Raw genomic sequence first — 26,421 nt, 5'->3', positions numbered from 1 at the left:
TGGCATCCCGACGTTCACCCTCGCGAGGGCAGACCACGCCCACCCAGCCGCGAAGGTCGTCCAAGGGGGAGGCGCGGTCCAAACGGACTAATCCCACCCCTTTGGTGTAAACTGCCGGCGAAGGGGGCGTGTCCGATGCCCTGACCACGCCCCTTCCAAACTGCCCCGGATCCACGTGGCTCGCTGCTCAGTGCTGCGTTGTCAGCTGCACTCGAGCCTCTGCATGATAACCTTGGTGTCCCTCTGCCTTGCACGATCAGGGGTTTTGCCCTAGTGAGCGAAGCTCCTCTGAGCACGTGCAGAATGCTTATCGCTCCTGACACTAAAAATCGCTGCGCTCCTAATCCCAAATGCCTGAGAATAACCTCATTTCAAGTCATTGGAAGTTACTCCTGAGTAAACGCGGCCAGGACGGCAGCCCTCATTGCCAGATCCCAACTTTCTTAGGGAGTGAGGGAGGACGGGTGTGTCTTCTGTTTTTAATAATATTTCGAAAAACACATAAAGTAGGCACACCTCAAATGCGACGAAAATATATTCTCTTCATAATACTGTTACGTAATACAGTATGTATTTTTGTGTGTTTATTCAGTAAACCACCCTCGGATGATTGATAATAATAAAATAATAATAATAATACGTAATAATTATAATATTGAAAAGATAGGCATCTCCAGTAAATATGATGGAAGCACTGTATACGCACACACCTTTTGTTATTTGTTTTTCAAAAGAAACGTAAAGTTTGGGAACCCTCATCCGACAAGGCCCCCTCCTCACCCGCCACCCTCTAAGCACAGGTTCCTATGGGGAAATGTTCCAAAGTTTCAGGTGCGAGTCCAGGAGGTGCCCAATGTACATGACGTTCTGTTGAGTGTGCGATAAAAGAGCACCACGGTGCAATAGTGCTACAATATACTGTGGACATGAAATCCTTGATGCACCAGTTCAATAGCGGCCTTTGTCTTATCCATGGGTAGGCAAACAAAGGCCCGGGGGCCGGATCCGGCCCAATCGCCTTCTAAATCTGGCCCATGGACGGTCTGGGAATCAGCGTGTTTTTACATCGGTAGAATGTGTGCTTTTATGTAAAATGCATCTCTGGGTTATTTGTGGGGCCTGCCTGGTGTTCTTACATGAGCAGAATATGTGCTTTTATTTAAAATGCATCTCTGGGTTATTCATGGGGCATAGGAATTTGTTCATTTCCCCACCTGTTGCAGGAATTTATGTATAGGTTGGGGGGGTTGCCCCTCCAGCAGATATCATGCACATGCAGCCCACTACCCAAACCAGCACAATTGCTTTTGTGACTTTTGTGATTTGTCCCCACAAAATACTTAATCACAGTTTCTTCCTATCTATTCAAAGGGTCTTTGCTTCTGGATACCAAATTTAACAATTCACTGCTAAATGTATCTATGTACTGGCTCACTGGGGAAACTTCAGAAATTCATATAGACATGTGAGCTCAGCTACTCAGCAGCACCTCTGCCTGAGTGATAATCCCTGGCATCCTGATACCTGAGTGCCAGACAGGTAGCCATTCCAGAAATAAACCCACATGAAGACAAAAGGGTGTGATTAACCTGGCTCGGAAACAGGGAAATGTAAGTATCTTTTTGTTACACTTGATGGGTGTTTGTTGGAGGGCAAGGGGAACCATGGGGCAGGGTCCAGGATGCTCAGATTCCTGACACCAGACCTCCCCTCTCATGATGTAACCATGAAGTATGAGTGATGTAGTTTTGCCAACAAAGGTCTGTATAGTTAAAGCCATGGTTTTCCCAGTAGTGATGTATGGAAGTGAGAGCTGGACCATCAAGGATGATCACTGAAGAATGGATGCTTTTCAATTATGGTGCTGGAGGAGACTCATGAGAATCCCATGGACTGCAAGAAGATCAAACCGATCCATTCTGAAGGAAATCAGCCCTGAATGCTCACAGGAAGGACAGATCCTGAAGCTGAGGCTCCAATACTTTGGCCACCTCATGAGAAGAGAAGACTCCCTGGAAAAGACCCTGATGTTGGGAAAGACGGAGGGCAGGAGAAGAGGATGAGATGGTTGGACAGTGTTCTCGAAGCTACCAGCATGAGTTTGACCAAACTGCGGGAGGCAGTGGAAGACAGGAGTGCCTGGCATGCTCTGGTCCAAGGGGTCACGAAGAGTCGGACACGACTAAACAACAACATGGGGATTAGCAGCTAATAAAAGTTTGGGGGCTCTTTTGCCCAGGGCTTCCATCTTGTTCCACCTGGTGGCCGGTGGGAGTCCTGTGGCGATAGTCTTCAATCAAGACCAAGCCTACTGGCTGCTGTTTTGCTCTGGTATTCCTGGCTGGTGTCCTTGTTTTTTGTCCAAGGGAGCCCTTAGATTTCGCCGTTAACAGCCCCCCCCCAATATAGTCCGGCCCCCCACAAGGTCTGAGGGATAGTGGACCGGCCCCCTGCTGAAAAAGTTTGCTGACCCCTTACTTATCTATGCAAGGGGGTGCATTTTCCCATTGATTAGCGATGCGGCTGCCTTTGCTCTTCTACCCAACCCCCCCGGGGGCTTTTCCCGGCCCCTTCCCGGGTGAAACAAGGTCGCCTGTCCTTCCCGAAGCAGCTTCCTCCCCCCTTGCGCGCCCTTGAGCTCTGCAGCCGGGCGGAGGCGGGCAGGGAGTTACAGCGCCTCCCCAGCGTGGGCTGGGCTTTGATTCATAGGCTAGGCCCCCCTCCGAACTACAACTCCCAAGAGGCACCTCGCTCGGTGACGCCATCGTTCCGCGACGGGGGGAGTTGCCGAGGAAGAGCAAAAGCGGGAGGTTTGCAACGCAAGAGGAGCTGGCAGGGATGGAGGCGAAGCTGGAGAAGGTGAGCCGGTGTGGAAGCCACCCCCCTCTCTCTCTCTCTCTCTCTCTCCCTGGGATCTTTCCGGAGAGGAAAGCGCTTTGCAGATGGGAAGGGCGAATTGAAGAGGGAGAAGGCAGTGCTGCAGGAGAGTAAAGGGCGAGTGGTCAGGGGAAAGCTGAGCAAACGAGTAAATTTTTACTAAGCGCCCACCTGAATGACACTGGGATAGTTAGTGCCAGATTTACTTACAAGCTAAACAAGCTGTAGCTTAGGGCCCCACTCTCTTGTTGTTGTTTAGTTGTTTAGTCTTGTCTGACTCTTCGTGACCCCCTGGACCAGAGCACGCCAGGCACTCCTGTCTTCCCCTGCCTCCCGCAGTTTGGTCAAACTCATGCTGGTAGCTTCGAGAACACTGTCCCTCCATCTCGTCCTCTGTCGTCCTCTTCTCCTTGTGCCCTCCATCTTTCCCAACATCAGGGTCTTTTCCAGGGAGTCTTCTCTTCTCATGAGGTGGCCAAAGTATTGGAGCCTCAGCTTCACGATCTGTCCTTCCAGGGAGCACTCAGGGCTGATTTCCTTAAGGATGGAGAGGTTTGATCTTCTTGCAGTCCATGGGACTCTCAAGAGTCTCTTCCAGCACCAGAATTCAAAAGCATCAATTCTTCGGCGATCAGCCTTCTTTATGGTCCTTCTTTATGGTCCCACTCTCTTGGGCCCCCCCCAAAAAAAATTAAAGGAAAAAAACTGGATGTACATTTCCAAAATATAAGATGAAAAACAAATAAAATAAAACCTACATACAGCAACAGTGTTTTGTGTTGTGTAGGCTCCTATGATGTAGGTAATGGGCCCCGCCTGCTAGCCTGCTCCCTAAAATATCACTGGTTTGCTCATTTCTATATATAGGGTGCCTACATTCTGCATGGACTGGCTACATGGCAACATGTGCAAATGGCTTTAGATACCTCTTAGGTCCATAAATTACCATCTAGCATATATTCCACACACAAAAACAGTGACCATTTGTTGTTGACAAAGGACAGCTGGACATATAAAGGGCCCCATTACCTTCAGTAGCTTAGGGCCTCATTAAACCTAAATCTGGCCCTGCTCATAACCCTTGTCTTTACCCCTCATTACCCCTGAGTTGTGTCTTGTATTTTTAAACTCCAGCTTATTCTAAGCCGAGTTGTGTGACCATTGGGGCACGGCCTGGGAACCATAGGAAAAGCTCTTAGGAGGTATTTCCCAGTGACCCACTGAAACAGGTAGGATTTGTAACTGGGGACACGTTGGACATACCCTTTTTCGGTAGCCGCAATGCACGAATAGCCCCTCTAAGGGGACTGGGGTCTCCGAAACGGAATGTGCAATTCAGGGTGAGTTGGGAGCCACAGGAAACACTAGAAAATCCAAGGGTGTTCCTCCGGGGCTCAGGAAGCTCTCAGAAACATTGGTTGCCACAATCACTGGTTTGCTCATTTCAGTGATCCGTGCGACTGTCACCTCCAGGCTTGATTATTGTAAGTCGCTTTATGTGGGCCTGCCCTTGAAGCTGACCCAGAAACTCCAGCGGGTGCAGAATGCCGCAGTGAGGCTCCTTATGGGGTCCTTTCCGTGGGATCACATTCACCCAGTGCTTTACCAACTGCACTCGCTCCCGGTGGAGTACAGGGTCAGGTTTAAGGTGCTGGTTTTGACCTTTAAATCCCTACGCGGTCTAGGACCCACGTACCTACGGGACCGCCTCTCCTGGTATGCCCCGTGGAGGACCTTAAGGACCACAATTGACAACACTTTGGAGGTCCCAGGTCGCAAGGTGGTTAGATTGGTCTCAGCTAGGGCCAGGGCCTTTTCAGTACTGGCCCCGACTTGGTGGAACGCTCTGTCACAAGAGACTAGGGCCCTGCGGGACTTGACATCTTTCCGCAGGCCTGCAAGACAGAGCTGTTCCGCCTGGCCTTTGGTTTGGACTCAGTCTGACCCTTATGTTTCCCTCCCCTTATGGTTTTGATCTATGGGCTACTTTTAAAATGAGGCTGCATTTTAAATTGCATTTTAACCTGTATTTTAAATTGGTTTTTTCCCCTATTTTATTTTTAATGGAATTTTACTGGTCTTAGCCGCCCTGAGCCTGGCTCTGGCTGGGGAGGGCAGGGTATAAATAAAATTTATTATTATTATTATGTGGTGCCTACATTCTGCTGTTTATAATTATTAATAGTTTGCACCATTTATTTACACCTATTACTATTTCATGTTATAGCAAGTTTCTAGAGACTAGATTGAGTCTTTGTAAAGTGTGCTACTAAAGGAACTTTTGTTATTGCCAAATGCCAATGTGTTTGCATTATTAAGTTTGTTATGAGTAAAAAATCATTTTAAGTTAGAGCTTAATAATTATTTCACTTTGAATATACTTCTTAATTGTATTTGAGTTCAACGCTTACTTTCATAAAAGGCATATTTTGTTATGTGCAAATGGCTTTAGATACTTATTAGGTGCATAAATTAACATGTAGCATATATTCAACATAAAAAAGCGACAGTTTTGCTGGGACATATAAAGGGCCCCATTGCCTTCAGTGGCTTAGGGCCTCATTAAACCTAAATCCGGCCCTGCATGGGCGGAGGGCATTTCAGAGAGTAGGGGCCATCCCAGAGAAGGCCCTGCTGCCAGATGACACTCAGAAGCTTTTGTCTTTATCAGCAAGGCCTCCTCTGGTGATGTTGATGATCTACACGCCTGTATAAGGGAAGATGGTCCTTTAACATCCCAGCCACCAGCAATGTTTATCCTTAGGTAAAGGTAAAGGGACCCCTGACAGTTCAGTCCAGTCGCAAATGACTCTGGGGTTGCAGCGTTCATTTCGCTTTACTGGCCGAGGGAGCCGGCGATTGTCGGCAGACAGTTTTTCTGGGTCATGTGGCCAGCATGACCAAGCCGCTTCGGGCAAAACCAGAGCAGCGCACGGAAACGCCGTTTACCTTCCCACCGGAGCGGTACCTATTTATCTCCTTGCACTTTGACATGCTTTCGAACTGCTAGGCTAGGTTGGCAGGAGCTGGGACAGAGCAACGGGAGCTCATCCTGTTGTGGGGATTCGAACCGCCGACCTTCTGATCGGCAAGTCCTAGGCTCTGTGGTTTAACCCACAGCGTCACCCACATCCCATGTTTATCCTAACAGTATGATATTATAATAATTAAATAACTGCAGCATATTTTATAATGATGAAAGGCGCTAAATAACAGTAATTGGTTTCTTTCTGCTTTTCCCGTTAGGTTGCTTCTTGGCTGAAGAAGACCTTTGGGGATCAGCCCATCCCTCCGTACGAAGCCGATGCGCGGACGGTGGATATTTTGTACGAACTGGCAGAGTGCAATGAGTCCAGGGATGGGGACATCCGCCTGTTAATCGAGGACATGAAACAGAAGGCGGTAGAGTACGAATCTGACGGTGAGACTGGAAACTTAAATTCGAAGTTGCGGCGGGTAGGTGTCTCTTAAAACACACGCTTTAGTACAGGGGTCAGCAAACTTTTTCAGCAGGGGGCCGGTCCACTGTCCCTCAGACCTTGTGGGGGGCCGGACTATATTTTTTATATATATAAAAAAGGATGCAAGAGCACCACGAGCCCTGGTGGCTGCTTACCTGTGTCATGCGAGCGGCAGGGGCTAGCAGAGGCGTAGGGACGATGAGTGGTGCACAAAAGGGCTCTGGAGAGGGGCTGCTTAAAATGGCAGCCACTCGAGTGCTGCTGCTGCTGCTGCTGGCACCAACAAAACCCAGCCCCCTTCCTCCTCTAGGCAGGTCAGGGAGAAGCCAGGAGGAGGGAGGGAGGAGGCGCCGCCGCTGCCGTGGGAGGGAGAGGGAAAGAATGCGTGCGCTGGCGATCCATGCAGCGATTCCCTGACCATCCATGGGCTGGATTCAGAAGGCAATTGGGCCTGTTCCAGCCCATGGGTCTTAGTTTGCCTACCCATGCTTTAGAATAACAACAACAACAATTTATTATTTATACCCCGCCCATCTGGCTGGGTTTCCACAGCCACTCTGGGCGGCTTCCAGCAGAACACTAAAATACAATAACCTAACACTAAAATACAATAACCTCTCTCCTCCTTATTATAGTTCTTTAAAACTGTACGCCAGGGATGGCCAACTCTCCTCAGTCCCAGCCAGCGTGTCCCAAAGATTGGGGACTATAGGAGTTTGGAGTTGCAACAACATCTTCAGGGCACTATATTGTTTATTCCTGTTGCACACAACAACTGTCTTAGGTGTAGTTTCTCCTCCAGTCAAGGCACCAATTTTCGAACTACAGTGCTGCCCCACAAGACGAATGCCTCGCAAGACGGAAAACCCGCTAGACGAAAGGGTTTTCCGTTTTGGAGGTGCTTCGCAATACGAATTTCCTATGGGCTTGCTTCGCAAGACGAAAATGTCTTGCGAGTTCCTTTTTTTCCTTTACCCCCCTTTTTCTAAGCCGCTAAGCCGCTTATCAGCTGATCCGCTAAGCCGCTTATCAGCTGATCCGCTAAGCCGCTAAGCCGCTGATCCGCTAAGCCGCTTATCAGCTGATCCGCTAAGCCCCTAAGCCGCTAATAGCGCTAATCCGCTAAGCCGCTAATGGGCTTGCTTCGCAAGACGAAAAAAACGCAAGACGAAGAGACTCGCGGTACGGATTCTTTTCGTCTTGCGAGGCACCACTGTACTCAGAGTTCCTCTCTTCTGTGGCCTGCTTTATAGAAATGTGTTTTTTAATATATATATATATTTCCCCCCAGGCACCTACCTACAGGATCTTCTGACCGAGAGTCTGAATCTTTCTTTCAGCAACATGTCTAAGGGCAGCACCAGCTATCTGAACACATTGGTAGACACAGCTTTAGCCCTTGAAACAAAGGACACTTCCCTTGCAAGGTAATGTGTGCCTTTGGTTTTCTCTGTTATCAGATAAGCTTCTTTTGGGTGTTCAGTCTCGCGCTCGGTTTGCATGAAGAAGCGCTGCAGTTTCATGAACTTTGAGTGCCTTTTGCACCTACAGTCTTACTGAGAGAGGGAGATGAGAGAGGGTTTTAAAGAGAGAATCACGTCCTGTTTTTGTTTGAATGGTTTGTCTGTTTTTACAATCGGAATTGTTTTAACCTGTGTTTATATCATATAGTTGCAGTCAGCAACCTGGGAGCTTACAGTGAAGGGAGGGAAAGAAATTCTAAAAATAAACAGAACAAATAAATGTTCTACTACTCTGGAATGGGTAGTTCAAGGCTGCAATTATAAATATACTTACTAGGGTGTAAGCCTCATTCAACCTTCCTGTGAATGAACTTTTCACAGACAGTGTGCTTTCATGAATGGATGGTCCCCAAAAACCCCTTAAATCCTTAAAAAAATATTTTGTGTGTTTCATGTGTTGTTAATGAAAACTCATTCACCTGTTGGTGTAATGAATTTGTTTAATAAATGAAATCTATTAATTGTGTATTTAATTGTATCTATTTAATTAAATATATTGTGTATATTAAATAATATTGAATACAGTCATACCTCGGGTTGAATGTGCTTCAGGTTGAGGGCTTTCGGGATGCGCTCCGTGGCAACCTGGAAGTAACGGAGTGCATTACTTCCGGGTTTCACCGCTCGCGCATGCGCAGACGCTCAAAATGACGTCACGCGCATGCGCGGAAGCGTCAAAACGCGACCTGCGCGCACACAGGCACACTGTCATGTCTTACGTTCTATTCAGGATGCGAATGGGGCTCCGGAACGGATCCCATTCGCATCCCGAGGTAACACTGTATTAATTTACGATATGAAAATTTAATTTATTGTGCGGCCCATGAGTTCTGTGTTGCCATACTCTAGAGGGTCTTATTAGCAGTTTGTGTGAATGAGCCAAAAAGGTAAGTGGGGAGAGGGCCACAGCTTTGTGGAAGAGCATCTCCTTTGCATGCATAGGTTCCTGAGTTTAGTCCTCACCACTTCCAGGTAGGGCTGTGAATGTACGCAGCCAGGACTCGTGCAGAGCTGCTGCCCGTTTGTGTAGACAACCCTGATCTAGATGGATCCAATCGCAGCTTGCCCAATCCTTCCTTGGTGGCTGGTAGCTGAGCTTCTCCTTGCAGCCCTGAAGTCCTGATACTATTTGTTTGGTTGTTGTTGTTGTTGTTTTAAAAAATTGTCATTACCAATTGTTTCTAGCTTCATTCCTGCCATCAATGATTTGACTTCAGAGCTGGACGCCGCAGATTCCAAAAACAAAGAGATGGAGCTGGAACTGAGCACTTTGAGGAAAAAGCTCACCTCGGCGCTGGTGCTGGAAAAGCGGCTTCAAGAGTAAGAGCTGGACAGAAGTTTCCTTTATGCTTAAATTTTCTCCAGTGAGCTCAGCAGCTTCAGGAGGGTTGCGGACACACTGGCAGCCAGCCAGTTAACAGGGTGGGGTTTTTTAACTGTTAGCAGTTGAATTGCATCATGTGCCTTTTGATCTCATGGCTTCTTCTCCTCCTCCTCCTCCTCCTTCCTCCATATTTATTTATACCCCATCCTTCCCCCCTGAAGGTGGCTTGCAGATAAAATAAGAACAGCTAAAAACTTAGGGGAAAAACCATTACAAAGCAATTAAGCATTAATAGAATGAAAACTGTACAGTCGTACCTTGGATCTCAAACGCCTTGGCTCCCGAACAAATTGGCTCCCGAACGATCGAAACCCGGAAGTGAGTGTTCCAGTTTTCGAATGTTCTTTTGGAACCCGAACGTTTGATGGGGCTTCCGCGGCTTCTGATTGGCTGCAGGAGCTTCCTGCAGCCAATCAGAAGACGCACTTTGGTTTTTGAAATTTTTGGAAATCGAACGGACTTCCTGAACGGATTCTGTTCGACTTCCAAGGTATGACTGTAGATAGATAGATAGATAGATAGATAGATAGATGTAGATTGATATATTCTATTAAAAACATACAGATAATAGCCACAAAACAGCATGCAAAGTGCATTGTGGGCCATTGTGATTCAGGCCTGATTTCCAACAACAACAGAGCCACAAACATCAGTCACCATCATTACATGCACCTTAGACTTAAACATTGCTAAATGTTAAAAAAGGTAAAGGGTCTTAAACATATAACTTAATAAACATATAACATAATATAGTGGTACCTCGGGTTACATACACTTCAGGTTACAGACTCCGCTAACCCAGAAATAGTACCTCGGTTAGGAACTTTGCTTCAGGATGAGAACAGAAATTGTGCTCCGGCGGCACGGCAGCAGGAGGAGGCCCCATTAGCTAAAGTGGTGCTTCAGGTTAAGAGCAGTTTCAGGTTAAGAACAGACCTCCGGAACGAATTAAGTACTTAACCCGAGGTACCACTGTAGAAGCCCTCCAGATGTCCACACAAAATTGATGTCTATATGAAAAAAGTTCAAACGTAGCTGGGACTGTTAGGTGCACAGATCGTTGTTTTTAGTAGACAGTGGGTATTTATCCTTCCAGGGTCTTAAGTCTAAGCTTCTTAGCCACCACAGGGAATCGTTAGGTCCACTTCTGTTGACTTGCTGTTAACCTCCATACTGTAGGATTAAAAGTTCACGAACATTTACAAATGGTTTTACATTTGGCCACTAAACCTGAAGTCTCCCCACCTCTGCCTTCAGGGGAAATATTCCATATTGCAGTCTTTGTTGTGCCTCTGCAAATCCCAGTCTCACGGCAGGCAGATTTGCCAGGGAACGTTTGGGTCTTTTACTTGAATTTTGTAAACTGCATTGGAAATGTCAGCTGCTATAGCGTGAGCCTTTATTTTCCCCTTTCCTTTTCGCCTTACGATAGAGAAGCCTTCCTTATTGCAAACCTGCACATGCTGTGTGATCCTGATGACCCAGCTAACCACAATCCGAATACTGTGGGGCATTTGGGGCTTGGGTAGGGTTCACCCCAGGGTTGTAGATTCCAGATCCTACTAGCCCTCTTCGATGGAAGTTGTACATGACGTTTCTTGAGTTGTTCTGGGAGCAGACAAGCAGTTTGCTTTCTGGCCTCCTTAGAGATGATGTAGTCATTTAGCAAAGCATTTCTGCCACTGATAAGAAGTCTTTGCTGTTTTTGTTCTTGTAGTGACCTTAAGAAAACCGAAGAACTACTGGTAGTGGAAAAAGCGAAAGCTGATAACCGGTCCCAGAACATGAAGTTCCTGAAGGACAAAGTGGAAGATTTCAAATTCAGAATTAAGGCAGCAGAGGTTAACACAAAGAACCCTTTATTGGTGTTGCTGTAGGGGAGGCTCATTGAAATGGGAAGCTTGTTTTTACTAATGCTTTCCATAGTGCTATCTTTGCAGCTTTGCAGAGTGGCATAATAAAAGCCCCTGCCCCAAGGAGCTTGCAATCTAAATTTGACAGAGCGGGGAGGCAGATGGAGAGGCATGGGTAGCAAAGGAGGAATGGCTACCTCTGAAGACGGTTCAGAAGCTCCACCTGGTGCAGAATTTGGCTGTTTAGCTCACCAGGTTTAGCAAGACGGTTTGAGCATGTAATGCTAATCCTGGTCTGACGGCACCGGCTGCCAATTAGCTTCCGGGCCCCATACAAAATAATGTTTTTGACCTATAAAGCCTTAGACGGCTCAGGACCGCAATACCTCAAAGAATGCTTCTCCCCATATAAACCCTGAGATGATCCTCTGAGTTCTTTCTGTGTGTACCTCCTGCATTTGAGGTCCGGAGGGTGGTAGCATGAGAAGGGGCCTTTTCTGCAATGGCTGCCTGTTAGTGGCTCCCTTCCCAGGGAGAATGGTCTGGTGCCTTCCTTATACAGTGGTACCTCGGGTTAAGAACTTAATTCGTTCTGGAGGTCCGTTCTTAACCTGAAACTGTTCTTAACCTGAAGCACCACTTTAGCTAATGGGGCCTCCCACTGCTGCCGCATTGCCGGAGCACGATTTCTGTTCTCATCCTGAAGCAAAGTTCTGGGTTAGCGGAGTCTGTAACCTGGAGCGTCTGTAACCTGGAGCGTCTGTAGCCCGAGGTACCACTGTACTCTTGAACCAGGCCTCGCAGGGCTGATTAAAATTCTACTGTCTTTTAAATGTGTTGGGGAGGGGGTTATTGTTTTGTTGTTTTCATTTTAACTATTTATTCGTGCTTGTACAGTGTACAGTGGCACCTTGTACAGTGGTACATCTGGATGCGAATGGGATCCATTCCGGAGCCCCGTTCACATCCTGAGTAGAACGTAACATGCGTGTGCAGGTCGCGTTTTACTGCTTCCGTGCATGCGCGTGATGTCATTTTGAGTGTCTGCACATGCGCGAGTGCCGAAACCCAGAAGTAACGCTTCCAGGTCGCCACGGAGCATAATCTGAAAACGCTCAACCTGAAGCATATTTAACCCGAGGTATGACTGTATTCTATCTTCTGAACCACCCTGAGATCTTGTGATGAAGGGTGGTACAATCATACCTTGGTTCCCATACGCCTTGGTACTCTGACGTTTTGGCTCCCGAACGCTGCAAACCCGGAAGTGAGTGTTCCGGTTTGCGAGCGTTCTTTGGAACCCGAACGGCTCCCTTTAGGGAGTTTCAAAGCGGCTAACATTCTCCTTTCCCTTCCTCCCCCACAACAAACACTCTGTGTGGTGAGTGGGGCTGAGAGACTTCAAAGAAGTGTGACTAGCCCAAGGTCACCCAGCAGCTGCATGTGGAGGAGCGGAGACGTGAACCTGGTTCCCCAGATTACGAGACTACCGCTCTTAACCACTACACCACACTAGCTGCGCCTTGGTTTCCGAACGTTTTGGAAGTCAAACAGACTTCCGGAATGGATTCCATTTGACTTCCGAGGTACCACTGTAAATCAATTTAATAAATAATAAAATGATGATAATTTAGCTCAATGGGGGAGCATCTGGCTTCCATGTGAAAGGTCTCAAATTCACCCCCTGGCATGTCCAAGTAGGACTGTGAAAGTCTCCTGTCAGTGTAGACTATACTGAATTAGGAGGACCAACAGTCTGACTCAGTGCAAAGCATACGTTTGCGAAGCAGAATGGCATTTTTGCTATTTTTAATGATATGGGAACTAGCAAGATGACTTTTTCATCTCTGTCTTTTTCTTGAGGGTAATCCTACAATGCGTACCGTCTGTTGAACAGAAGTCATTGCTTGCCCTCTTTAATGCTTTGTATCTCTTGGCAGGAACAATTATCTATGTGTGGGATGGATGCTTCACTGACTCACGAGTCTCTGGTGAATCTCTCAGAGGTGGGTGTTTCGCCTTGCATGTTGACGGTGTTTGAAAATGACACACTGAATGGCATTCAACCTGGATGATAGGGAGGAAATGCCATTTACCCAGATGAGACAGTTGGCTGTGAGCTTGCTAGAGATTGTGAGATCAGCTCCAAATGCCTCTGTGATGCATCTTTCAGAGAATGCAAAGGGATTCAGATTTCACATCAAAGGGCAGGCCCCTAGTGCTAACTGAAATACTGCGAGAGAGAAATAATAATAATAATAATAACTTATTATTTATACCCCGCCCATCTGGGTTCTTGACGCACAAGCTATGAAAGATACAAACAAAAATAGGGTGTTTTGTATTGGGGGGGTGGGAAGCCATAGGCTGTAATTGTAAATAATAATAATACTGTCATTGTCGTCATCATCATCTTCATTCCTTCCTTCCTTCCCCTCCCATCTGGCTGGGTTTCCCCAGCCACTTCAGGTGTCTCCTAGCAGAATATTAAAAACACGATAAAACATCAAACATTAAAAACTTCCCTAAACATGAAAAACTTCCCTAAGCATGGCTGCAGAAAGAAAAAAACCACCCAAACTCAACTAAGACTGCAATCCTGTGCACGTCTACGTGGAAATAAGGGTAATAATAATATAATAATGATTTATTATTTATACCCCGCCCAACGGGACGCGGGTGGTGCTGTGGGTTAAACCACAGAGCCTAGGACTTGCTGATCAGAAGGTCGGTGGTTCAAATCCCTCGACGGGGTGAGCTCCTGTTGCTCTGTCCCTGCTCCTGCTAACCTAGCAGTTCAAAAGCATGTCAAAGTGCAAGTAGATCAATAAGTATCCCCTCCGGCGAGAAGGTAAATGGTGTTTCTGTGCGCCAGAAGTGGCTTAGTCATGCTGGCCACATGACCTGGAAGCTGTACGCTGGCTCCCTTGGCCAATAAAGCAAGATGAGCGCCGCAACCCCAGAGTCGGCCACGACTGGACCTAATGGTTAGGGGTCCCTTTACCTTTACTTTACCCCACCCAAACATCGATGTTAGTTCATTTCTGTTTCCTTTTTCCCCAGTCTTAGTTTAGTTCCCCCCATTTCTGCACACTTTTTGTAAGCAATTTTGCCTAATACTGATGCCCCTGCTCACTTTGCTTGCCAACTCCCTCCCCCTCCCCCCTTAATACGCTGCTCAAGAATATTTATTATAACTTGTTAGGGGTTTGAGCACTTAAGCCTCTCTTCTATTCCCCATCTCACAATTTTGTTTTCCCCCACCCCGGCAAAAAAATCCCTTATACCTCTGCATTCCAAACATTCTGGACGCTCCCAAGCTGTCACGCTATTTTGGGAGGTTTATTCCAGTCTGTTGATAGACAAATATACTTCTGCATTGCTAGGATATCCGCTAAATATGTACAAACTGCTCCCTTAATTTTGGCCCTGTTTTTCTTCCAAACTGATAAGCACACCTCCAGCTGAGTTTCCTTTTGATAGTCACTTTTGTATCTAACAACACAGTTCAAATTGGCTGTGCCTACAGTGGCTCTCATACAATGTAGCTGCAGCATATTTAAACGCGCAAGTATCCGCTGCGTAGGTGTTTTTTACCCAGTTGCGGCTGAATTGTGACCATTCACTTGGTTCTGCCCACACAGTTGTGTTGTAGCGGGTTTGTGGGATGAAGCTATGGGAAAATGAGTCCCATCTTGTTTCTGCATTAAAATATAAATGGCCCCTGGTATCATTGCAGGTCATTTTATACCCACAGTGAGCATATATACTTGTCAAAACAGGCAAGCTCTCCCTCTGGTATAGGGATAAAGCTTCCCATTTCATCTAATTTCCTCTCTTCTCCCTGGCCTCCACCCCTCCTACAATCTAAATACAGATTAAGACGGGGGATTTTGGCCACCTAGATGTTGCTAGACTACATTTTTCACCATCCCTAATCAGAAACTCTGAACCGAATTCTGCAGTCCATTCTTCCCAAAATATTGCAATTAAGTGTGTAGATAAAAAAGGTAAAAGTAAAGGACCTCTGACAGTTAAGTCCAGTTGCGGACGACTCTGGGGTTGTGGCGCTCATCTCGCTTTACTGGCTGAGGGAGCCAACGTTTGTCCGCGGACAGTTTTTCTGGGTCATGTGGCCAGTATGACCAAGCCGCTTCTGGCGAACCAGAGCAGCACACGGAAACACCTTTTACCTTCCTGCCGGACTGGTACCTATTTATCTACTTGCACTTTGATGTGCTTTCGAACTGCTAGGTTGGCAGGAGCTGGGACCAAGCAATGGGAGCTCACCCTGTAGCAGGGATTCGAACTGCCGACCTTCCGATCGGCAAGCCCTAGGCTCAGTGGTTTAGACCACAGCGCCACCCGCGTCTCGTGTGTAGATAGGCATGCATATTTTGCAGACTGCTTTGTAGTGTCGTTTATTGCAGATCGTGAGGCTAAAAAGCACCCACCCAAATCTTACATTTCTTTCTTTCTTTATTTCTGGTGGGAAAAAGACTGAGTTACTGTGTGAATGGTTTGTTTTGTTTCCATCCACAGAATCTAGCGGAATTAAAGAAGCAGGCAGTACCTTTGAAGAAGAAACTGGAGTCGTATCTGGACCTGACCCCTGTAATCTCCCGTACCCCGCTTCTCTTAGAACTGTAGAATTCTAGCATTGTAGCTCAACTTCCAGCAGACTTACCCAATATGGTGCCAATTGTCAGGGATGCTGGCTGCTGTGGCTCAAATCGCCAGGAAAGCACCAGACTGCCCAAGGGCTAGTTTAAAATATTGGCATGTATCCCTTGGCTCAGGATGCTTTTGGAAGTTCGGCCTGACATGAGGGTTATGGGTTAGCAGACATTTGAAAGGAGCTTAAAACATGATTGCAGAGCTTTCTTTGCTGCCAAGGCTATAGAATTACTATTATTCCTACAGCACTTGTACATATATGCATGCTATTATGCTTGTTTTTAAATACCGTCTTTTTCGCTCTATAAGTCGCACCCGGCCATAAGACGCACCTAGTTTTAGAGGAGGAGAACAAGAAAAAAAAATACATGTATTCTCTCCTTCTCTGCGCAGCGCCTCTCCAGCAAAGCGAAGTCAGAACAGCAAGAGGGATCTCTGCACAGCGAAAGCAGCGATCCCTCTTGCTGTTCTGGCTTCTGGGATAGCCGTGTCAAGCCTCTTCAGGACAGGGGCAGCGTTCCTCCCGTTGCCCTGAAGAGGCTTCCTACGGCTATCCCTGAAGCCAAGCACACTGAACCCTCTCTCTCCTGGCTTCAGCGATAGCTGCGCAGCCTGCATTTGCTCCATAAGACGCACACACACTTCCCCTTTTTTAGGAGGGTAAAAGTGCGTCTTATAGAGCGAAAAATACGGTAAAGTAAAGGTAAAGGTACCCCTGCCCATACGGGCCAGTCTTGACAGACTCTAGGGTTGTGCGCCCATCTCACTCAAGAGGCCGGGGGCCAGCGCTGTCCGGAGACACTTCCGGGTCACGTGGCCAGCGTGACAAGCTGCATCTGGCGAGCCAGCGCAGCACACGGAAACGCCGTTTACCTTCCCGCCAGTAAGCGGTCCCTATTTATCTACTTGCACCCGGAGGTGCTTTCGAACTGCTAGGTTGGCAGGCGCTGGGACCGAGCAACGGGAGCGCACCCCGCCACGGGGATTCGAACCGCCGACCTTTCGATTGGCAAGCCCTAGGCACTGAGGCTTTTACCCACAGCGCCACCCGCGTCCGCAAATGTTGCTCCAGTTAACAGTTGCAGCCCTTCTGGTGAGCAGTTGCAGACATGAGTGGCAAGAAGGAAGGTGGGTAGGGTTGTTTGAGGGGTCAAGAAACCTTCAGATTGCTGCTGGACACTGAAGTATCTTTGTTCCAAACTCACTCTTCTTCATTGGCTATCCGTCTACATTTCATAGAATGATTTCTGATGGGACTGGAGTGTGTGCTGAACAAATGCACTTTAAAAACTCTCTTTTTAAAGTTTTTTTGGGGGGCAGCAATACCTCCATAGACCTTTTGCTTGATTTCAAAAATTCAGACAGGAGCGTGGAAAACCCCTACATCTGCCTAAATGTCTTTCTACTGCTCTTTTCAGAGTCCTTCTCTCGCACGAGTGAAGATCGAAGAAGCAAAGAGGGAGCTGGTAGGTGCTTTTGTTGGTATTAATATGTTCTCTTAGTTGAACCGGTGGACAGGCTGGTCTTCTGGGCTATTTTGGTGCATTTTTGTTGTCCAGGAATATTTTGGAGGGGTGGAGAAACTGGGTGGGGTGGGCCAGACCTCTTCTCTCCTAAAGGCAGCATGAGAAATTGCCACCTCCCTATATAAGCTCAAGCCACTGTCCATCTCTGCCTTCCCCTAAAGTGCTTTGTGCTTATCTCTGCACATCAAGCAATGGAGAGAGAGGTTCAAGTGCAAATCTAAGCCTGTCAACCATTCCTCCTCTTCACATTTATTTAAAGGTAAAGGGACCCCTGACCATTAGGTCCAGTCGCGGACAACTCTGGGGTTGTGGCGCTCATCTCGCTTTATTGGCCGAGGGAGCCAGTGTACAGCTTCCGGGTCATGTGGCCACCATGACTAAGCCGCTTCTGGTGAACCAGAGCAGAGCACGGAAATGCCATTTATCTTCCCTCTGGAGCGGTACCTATTTATCTACTTGCACTTTGACGTGCTTTCAAACTGCTAGGTTAGCAGGAGCAGGAACCGAGCAACGGGAGCTCACCCCATCGCAGGGATTCGAACCGCCGAACTTCTGATCGGCAAGCCCTAGGCTCTGTGGTTTTAACCCACATCGCCACCCGCGTCCCTTTCACATTTATTTGTTACTTGTTAAATTTATAACCCACCTTTTTCTCCAAGAAGCTCGAGGTGGCGTACATGATTCTCCCCCTCCTCATTTAATCCCCACAAAACCCCTCTAAGGTGTTGCGTACTAGACCATCCCTGACCAGTGGCCATGCTGCGTGGAGATTATAGTTCCACAACATCTAAAATCTTTTCATTCTGACCTATTCTGTTTCATCACAACGTTGGCTTGACCGTACTGTCTCTGTTAAGGGTTTTGAATGTCTGAGCATTTTCTATTGTATTGTTGGTTGGTGTTTGCTTTGGGTATCGTGTTTGCCACTTTGCGAAAACATGCTCTTAAAAAGCGGGATATAAATCTGTTGGATTAATAATGCCTGTCATCCCAATTTCCTTTTTGGTTGGTTTCAGCTTGTGGGAAGCATCTGTATGGTACGTTGCCATGCCATTCCATGTTTGTGTGTTGAGGAGGGTGTCTTAACTCTCATCCAAATATTGGTGCTGACTTTTCTCTTCTTTTCCTAGGAAGCTCTTGAGGCCGAGGTTTCAGCAAAGGTGGATATGACAGCACTTACGGTCCCTTTATCTACCAAACGTCACTTTTCCTAATGACCTTGGTGCAGAAAGAAAAGGGCAGTTCTATATTGTAAATTCTGTGGCTCTTGGTATATCTTTCTTATGTTCATGTGGCCTTTGTCCTCTCTCCTTCACTTCCCTTTCTCCGCCTTTTTTATTTTAAAAAATATACAGCTTCATGTTTTGCATACATTTTTTTCTATTTCCCCCATGAGAATGAACAATAAAACAGTGTTTCTGAACCATCCTTTACAATCAACATGTGTAGCAATCTGATTTGACTGCTGCCCTCCAGGCGGTACTCTTATTGTATACAGGAGCAGAAACCATTCAAGGTTTGATTAACTTTAGGAAGCTGACTGGGAAAATCCGAAACCAGTGTGATCAAGCTTTCCAAAAAGACCGGGGTAAATTTATACCATACTTGAAAGACAATTTAACAACACTAGCAGCATTGACTTAAGAAGACTTGTAATGTTGATGATTCTACCTTTTTACATTTTATTTAAATAATATGACAATGGTAATGGGAAAAGCCTTTGACTGTGTCGACCACAGAAAACTATGGCAAGTTCTTAAAGAAATGGGAGTGCCTGATCACCTCATCTGTCTCCTGAGAAATCTCTATGTGGGACAAGAAGCTACAGTTAGAACTGGACATGGAACAACTGATTGGTTCAAAATTGGGAAAGGAGAACGGCAAGGCTGTATATTGTCCCCCTGCTTATTTAACTTATATGCAGAATTCATCATGCGAAATGCTGGGCTGGATGATTCCCAAGCCGGAATTAAGATCGCCGGAAGAAATATCAACAACCTCAGATATGCCGATGACACAACCTTGATGGCAGAAAGTGAGGAGGAATTAAAGAACCTTTTATTGAGGGTGAAAGAGGAGAGCGCAAAATATGGTCTGAAGCTCAACATCAAAAAAACGAAGATCATGGCCACTGGTCCCATCACCTCCTGGCAAACAGAAGGGGAAGAAATGGAGGCAGTGAGAGATTTTACTTTCTTGGGCTTCATTATCACTGCAGATGGTGACAGCAGTCACAAAATTAAAAGACGCCTGCTCCTTGGGAGAAAGGTGATGGCAAATCTAGACAACATCTTAAAAAGCAGAAACATCATCTTACCAACAAAGGCTCGTATAGTTAAAGCTATGGTTTTCCCAGTAGTGATGTATGGAAGTGAGAGCTGGACCATAAAGAAGGCTGATCGCCGAAGAATTGATGCTTTTGAATTCTGGTGCTGGAGGAAACTCTTGAGAGTCCCATGGACTGCAAGAAGATCAAACATATCCATTCTTAAGGAAATCAGCCCTGAGTGCTCACTGGAAGGACAGATCATGAAGCTGAGGCTCCAGTACTTTGGCCACCTCATGAGAAGAGAAGACTCCCTGGAAAAGACCCTGATGCTGGGAAAGATGAAGGGCACAAGGAGAAGGGGATGACAGAGGACGAGATGGTTGGACAGTGTTCTCAAAGCTACAAACATGAGTCTGACCAAACGCGGGAGGCAGTGGAAGACAGGAGTGCCTGGTGTGCTCTGGTCCATGGGGTCACAAAGAGTTGGACACGACTAAACGACTAAACAACAACAATGGGAAAAGTAATTAGGAAAAAGTACAAATGTGATGATATAGTAAAGAATTAAGGTAACCATGAATCGGGGTGGGGTGTGGGGGAGTCAATCAGCTCATATGAGCAAAAAGCAATGTGAGTAATGAGGGTGTATCTATATATTCACTACTGTCTAGGTTTGTCATTTGCAGTGATCACAGTCTTCTGCATATCTGAGGTTGTTGATATTTCTTCCGGCAATCTTAATTCCGTTTTGGGATTCATCCAGCCCAGCCTTTCGCATGATGAATTCTGCATATAAGTTAAATAAGCAGGAATATTATCATGCCCTTCTTTGGGATTGGGATGTAGACTGATCTTCTCCAATCCTCTGGCCACTTTTGCAGTGGCGTAGCGTGGGGGGTGCAGGGGGGGCCGGCTGCACCAGACGCAACATCTGGGGGGGCATGCTCGCACTCGCAGCTCTCTGCCCCTACTGGGTTAGGGGGCGCAAATTACTTGCCTTGCCCCGGATGCTGACAACCCACGCTACGCCACTGCACGGTTGAGTTTTCCAAACTTGCTGGCATATTGAATGTAGCACCTTAACAGCATCATCTTTTAAAATTTTAAATAGTTCAGCTGGAATACCATCACTTCCACTGGCCTTGTTATTTGCAGTGCTTTCTAAGGCCCATTTGACTTCACTCTCCAGGATGTCTGGCTCAAGGTTAGCAACCACACTACCTGGGGTGTACGAGACATCCATATCTTTCTGGTATAATTCCTGTGTGTATTCTTGCCACCTCATCTTTATGTCTTCTGCTTCAGTTAGGTCTATATATTATAAAATGGAAACTTAATAAAATATTAAAAAAATAAAAACTTTATAGAAACTTTATAGAAACAACCAGCTCCATTTCTCTCTTGCCCACTCCCGCCTACTCCCAGTAAATGCTAGTTGGGCCCAATACTAGCACCCCAACCATCTTTGGGGAGCTGATGGGGGATCAAGCTGACAGGAGCTGAAGTCTGCCTGGGGTCTTCTGTGCCAGGTGGGCTACAAGTTATTACTTTAAATTTACCATTTTGTCCCAGAGATATGGAGATGACACAACCTTGATGGCAGAAAGTGAGGAGGAATTAAAGAACCTGAAGAATTGATGCTTTTGAATTATGGTGCTGGAGGAGACTCTTGAGAGTCCCATGGGCTGCAACAAGATCAGACTTTTCCATTCTGAAGGAAATCACCTCTGAGTGCTCACTGGAAGGACAGATCCTGAAGCTAAAACTTTGGCCACCTCATGAGAAGAGAAGACTCCATGGAAAAGACCTTGATGTTGGGAAAGACGGAGGGCAGGAGAAGAGGACGAGATGGCTGGACAGTGATCTCGAAGCTACCAGCATGAGTTTGACCAAACTGCGGGAGGCAGTGGAAGACAGGAGTGCCTGGCGTTCTCTGGTCCGTGGGGTCACGAAGAGTCGGACACGACTAGACAACAACAACAAAATCTGATAATTGAGTTGCTCCAAAGTACTGCGGGAAATTTAAATGGCAGCACTCCATTTTTGGCACACGGGCTGCCAGAAGTTGCTAGTTTTGTATACAGCTCCTTCACGTGGTGAGCCACGGAGCTGCAGGTAGCAGCCTCAGCCAATCGCCTTCAAATCCTGAGCTGAGACAGCCCACCTAGGCAGGCCATAGGCTCCTTCTGGCCAGGAGGGAGTATAAAAGGCGTCATTCTCCAGCTGTGTGTTTCTTGAGCAGCGTTCTGAGGTGCTCCTGTATCCTTTAGTGCGCAATAGCTGTGGGAAAAGTCAAATGCTAGGGATCGCCAGGAGAGGAACTGAAAACCAAACTGGCAGCTGTCATAATGCCACCATAGTAGGAATTTATAGTGGGGTACTGTGCACAGTTCTGCTCGCCTTGCCCTCAAAAGGGATATTTTAGGGTTGTGAAAGGTTCAGAACAGGGCAACTGAAATTGGATGGAGCGGCTCCCTTCTGAGGAATGGTCGCAGCTTTTAGGACTTTCTTAGTTTAGAGGATAGGCGAGAAAGAGGTGACATGATAGAAGTTCTATAAAACTCCACCTGGCATGGATGGAGAGAAGTTATTTCTCCCTGTCTCAAGACACTGGAACTCGCAGGCATCCTAGGGAAGTTTGGGGCAGACGAAAAGTACGCAGCACATGGTGAAATTATGGAACAGGAGAGCAGTGATGGATCAGAGGGATGGCTTTAAAAGTGGATTAACCCATTTATGGAGGAGAGCGAGGCTGTTGATGGCAACTAGCCATCAAGGAGGCTGTGCTCTTCACGGTTGGAGGCAGCAGTTTCTGGAAAACGCCGGAGGGGAGAGCGACTCCTGCGTTCGAATCCTGATTGCGTCTTTCCCTTCTGGTGTATCTGGTCGGCCACCATGAGGACAGGAGGCTGGGCTACATGGGCGCCCTTTGGCCTGATCCAAAGTGATGCCAAAATTCAGAAGTGAGGCACTTCCACAACTCACACAAACATATATAATTTTATTTGTATTATTAGTATTTATTAAATTTCTAGACCTCCTTTCATCCAAGGATCACAGGGCGTTTTGCAATATGAAAACACGAAAATGCTTAGCAAATAAACAAAACCAGTACTTTCTTTTTTTAAAAAAAAAATGATATTTATTGGAGTTTCAAATAATACAAAAGAGAAAAAAACTGAACAGAAGAGAAAAAACGGAGTTGAAAAAGAAAAAAAAAAGAAAAACATTCAACATTTACAATCCTTATTTTCGATAACTTTTTTCTGTGACTTCCCCTCACCTCCCCTTCTTGTATTCCGTGTCCAAATATTTGTTCAACAAGTTCTTATCCTTAAATTTTTAACCCTAATTTTTTATTATATTTAATTCAATTTATGTATCAAATTTTAACTTATATGCATTGATCATTATACTTAAAGACTTTTTCTAAGGTCAACCCTGTTTCCCTTCCACGAATTCCCCATTTTTGTACTAATAGCAATACAAAGAAAGAAACAATAGAAAGGATCAAAATATATTTGTACACCCTTCGGATTCCCAAACCCCACCCTCCCTTTCCCGGTTTCAATCCCCAAACCATTGTCCATTAGTCCATATACTATCAGCCTGGATTCCTCACGTCAGAGGCTCTTAATTCTCTCTCAGTTCCTTTCTGCCGGTTTTTTTGATAGTCCTTTATATTAACCACCAAATCTCGGTGTAGCACCCTGCTTGTGGTTAACGCTTAGCTGGAATGAAATATTCAACGCAGCAATAGAGAAATTAAAATAGTAATTTATTTGTCAGACAAATAAATAAGAGGCACAGTGGTACATGGTTACCAAGCTCTGGCCTGGCCTCCTGCCATTCTGGCCAGCACTTATATTTCCTTAATCCAGCCCCCTTGCTCCTCCTGTGGCTGCCTCTGTCCAATCAGCCTGGTTGAAATTCCTATTGGCTGTTTGCTAGAACCAATCACAAGAGATACACCCACTTCCTTCTGTCCTTTTATGGAACACAAAGAGCTATATATTCTTATCTATAAATGACAAATAAGTAGTAATATATCTTACATATGTCTCAACAAGGAATCTTAATTACCAGCTCACCTCTTGCCCTCCTTGCCCTATTGCCTTCTAAAACAGATGGTTAATCTTAAATTTTTATCTTCAACAGATGTCAAGGATCTTGAGTTCACATCAACATTGAAAGATCTCCTTCATTTGATGGTTTCTAAACAAAAAGGCCTGACAACTATATATCAGGAGTGCTCGATGGCGTCTCCTGTCTGGCAGGAGGCTGGGCTCATTTGCCCCTCTGGTCTCCTATTGCAATATGACTCTATGAAATAAGAATCTAGCATTTCTTAAATCCTTTGCATAATTACATTTAAGCCAATATATTTAAGCTAATATATTTCATACATTATCATAGGTAGCCTTTTAAAAGGAATAAGGCCTTTGTAAAGTAAAAAAAAGGAACTCAGTAAAAAACAGCTTTAAAAGAAGCCTCTTCAGTTTACACCCCTCCTTTCACAGCCAGCTAGATGCTTCTCCATTGCTCTTGGCCTTTCAACCTTAGGAAGAAGATATGGCTCATTTTACTGGGAGGCAAATGGTATTATTTTACTATTTATCCACCCTTAATTTAGTACTTTGCAATATGCAAGGTCAGTGTCTGTAACTCCCTTTTTTTACGACTTTGAGAATTGTTTTCTGCTATAAATCAGGGGGCCCCTTTCCTAGGAGGAAAAACATTGCCAAGGCCTTTCTAAGCAGCTGGTCTTTTGCCTGGCATGAAACATTTGAAAATCTTTAAGCTTATTTTAAAATGCAAGCCCTGATTAAACATATAGAAGCTTTGATAAAAATGCAGGCTTATGATTAGATGCCTCATCGGAAGGGCTCTGTCCCAAAAATGTCCATGTTCCATCCGGCCGGGCCTCCAAATTTAAAGGTGGAGCTCAAAACTTGTTTCTTAATCCTTTTAGGTCCAAATGTCCCAAAATCTTCAGATCTCCGCAAAGGGAGATCTTTCCATTCCTCCCAAAAACAGTACTTTCAAGCTGAAAAGGCCATAGATAAACACACACATATGTGCATGTGTGCATGTGTGCCTGAGTGTAGGTACTGTCTTAGGTTAATTGATGGTAAGATGCTCCAGGATCCTTCCTGGTTCGTACCTGATGCTCTAAATCAGGCTTCCTCAACCTCAGCCTTCCAGACTACAATTCCCATCATCCCTGACCACTGGTCCTGCTAGCTAGGGATCATGGGAGTTGTAGGCCAAAAACATCTGGCTGGCCAAAGTTGAGGAAGCCTGCTCTAAATAGTATGTAATTTTTGTGTTTTCATTTTGGCATTTTTTATGTTGTCAACCTTGTGACCTTCGGAGGAAGGGCAGTATATAAATCTAATAAAAGAAGAATGTGTATGTGAATATAAACATACGCATAGACACACGTGCACACACATTTCTGGGTCTTCATATATGGGGTTTGTTTAGTTTGCCTGTTTTGTTTCTTTGCGGGTCAATTTGTGTTGCGAGGAGAAAAGTGGCTGCTAAATTTAATAACATATATAACATTGCGAGCAAATTTATTGCATTATTTGCTTGTTATAATGATAAATAAATAACCCAGTCATAATGAAATCATATATATATATATGTAGGTATAGATACATGCAAAAAATTTTCCATTTGCAGAACGTTGTGATTAATGTTCGGTGTTTGTTCTTTTGTAACGTTTGACGTGTGTCATTTCATTTCATTTCGTTTTTGTTACGATTAGCCTGAACCTTTTCGCTCCTGTCAGCGGCCGTTGGGAAAAGCGCGCCAATTTCGCCCTCCCTCCCTTGAGGGAAACCCGTTGGAGTCGCGCGAGGGGGCTCCGCTTTCCCGCCCAATGCATGCGCGCGCGCGCCCGCCCGCCCGCCCCGGGAGCCTCTAGGCGGCGCTGCCGCGGCGCGCGCGCCCTTGCGTCAGCCGCTCTTCCCCGCCTCCTCCCTCTTCGCCTTTCCCCCCTCCGTCGACGAAGAAGCCGCCGCCGCCGCCGCCGCCGCCGGAAGTGACGCCGAAGGGAGCCGGAGCCGAGGCGAGCCCAGCGGCCTCTCTCCTTCCCTCCCTGCGGTGACATTTCCGCTCCCTCCCCGCTGGGCCGAGGAGGAGGAGGAGGAGGAGGAGAGGGCGAGGGCGAGCCGGTGGTGACGGAGGGAGGACACCCGGCCCCTCATGCTCGAGCTGCTCCCTTCCGCGGGGCCTGAGGCCGGGAGGAGCCTCGGCGGCGGCGGCGGCCCTGGTGGTGAGTGACCCCCTTTCCCAAGCGGCCCTCCTTGAGAAACCAGGCCCCACAGTCGCGGGGGGGGGGACGACGACGACCCCCGCTAGCCGCCCCCTCGGAAGGCTTGGGGGGTGGGGTTCAAGAGCGCGCACGGCGGCAAGTTTGGAGGCTCTCGACCTTGGCCGGCCTCCGTTTTCGCCTTGTCGCCTGGCAACGCTTCATCCACCCCCCCCCCGCAGCCTCAAATCTTGAGGTTTAAAGAGAGGGGGCAGGTGGAGAGGAGGGCTGTTCTCTTTCAAACCCCCCCCCGCACACGATTCGTTCCTTGGTGGTCCCTTTGCCCCCCTCACCACCTCAAAAGAAACCAGCGCTTCTCCCCGGCGTATAGCTGTTTATTTTGGGGGGGGGGGCTTCGTGCGGGCCAAGGGGGTCAGGAGGCAGAGACAGCCCCCCCCCCTCTCTGCCCTGTCAGGTTTCCTTAAGAGGAGCTGGTTGGCATGGCCCTGTAATTCTGCACAAGGTTGAGAAATGTGGGGGTGGGGAAGGGAGTGTTAGGGCCAGGGGTTTTTTTGGGGGGGGGTTGAGGGGG

General features: G+C 46.7%; 2 protein-coding genes and 2 long non-coding RNA genes across 9 annotated transcripts in view; 3 read left to right on the top strand and 1 right to left on the bottom strand.

Moving 5' to 3' along the window:
- Positions 1-26,421, bottom strand: part of LOC309352885 — a 53,059-nt gene that overhangs the window by 13,509 nt on the left and 13,129 nt on the right. The window lies entirely within an intron of this gene.
- Positions 2,719-18,724, top strand: HAUS1 (HAUS augmin like complex subunit 1). The gene is made up of 9 exons (XM_081881667.1): positions 2,719-2,859; positions 6,124-6,298; positions 7,630-7,765; positions 9,047-9,181; positions 10,963-11,086; positions 13,039-13,104; positions 15,641-15,712; positions 17,194-17,241; positions 18,432-18,724. Exons 1-9 carry the CDS (start codon positions 2,839-2,841, stop codon positions 18,513-18,515), a joined length of 861 nt encoding a protein of 286 aa, XP_081737793.1. The 5' UTR covers positions 2,719-2,838; the 3' UTR covers positions 18,516-18,724.
- Positions 20,366-20,929, top strand: LOC309352925. Its single transcript, XR_014161486.1, has 2 exons — positions 20,366-20,450; positions 20,615-20,929. It is a non-coding gene; the product is annotated as an uncharacterized lncRNA (long non-coding RNA).
- ARK2N (arkadia (RNF111) N-terminal like PKA signaling regulator 2N) overlaps positions 25,599-26,421 on the top strand; it is a 63,996-nt gene continuing 63,173 nt past the window's right edge. For 3 of the 6 annotated variants that reach the window (XM_081881558.1, XM_081881557.1, XM_081881559.1), the window contains exon 1: positions 25,603-25,853. The gene's annotated coding sequence lies outside the window, so the exon portion shown is untranslated. Of the gene's footprint in view, positions 25,854-26,421 lie in introns of all 6 variants that reach the window. The other 3 variants (XM_081881560.1, XM_081881554.1, XM_081881553.1) reach the window with 3 other exon arrangements.

This window comes from Podarcis erhardii (assembly GCF_964252035.2).
Source record: "Podarcis erhardii genome assembly, chromosome: 11".
Taxonomy (NCBI): domain Eukaryota; kingdom Metazoa; phylum Chordata; class Lepidosauria; order Squamata; family Lacertidae; genus Podarcis; species Podarcis erhardii.
Note: the sequence above shows the minus strand (reverse complement) of the source record. Positions and strands in the feature narration are given on the sequence as shown.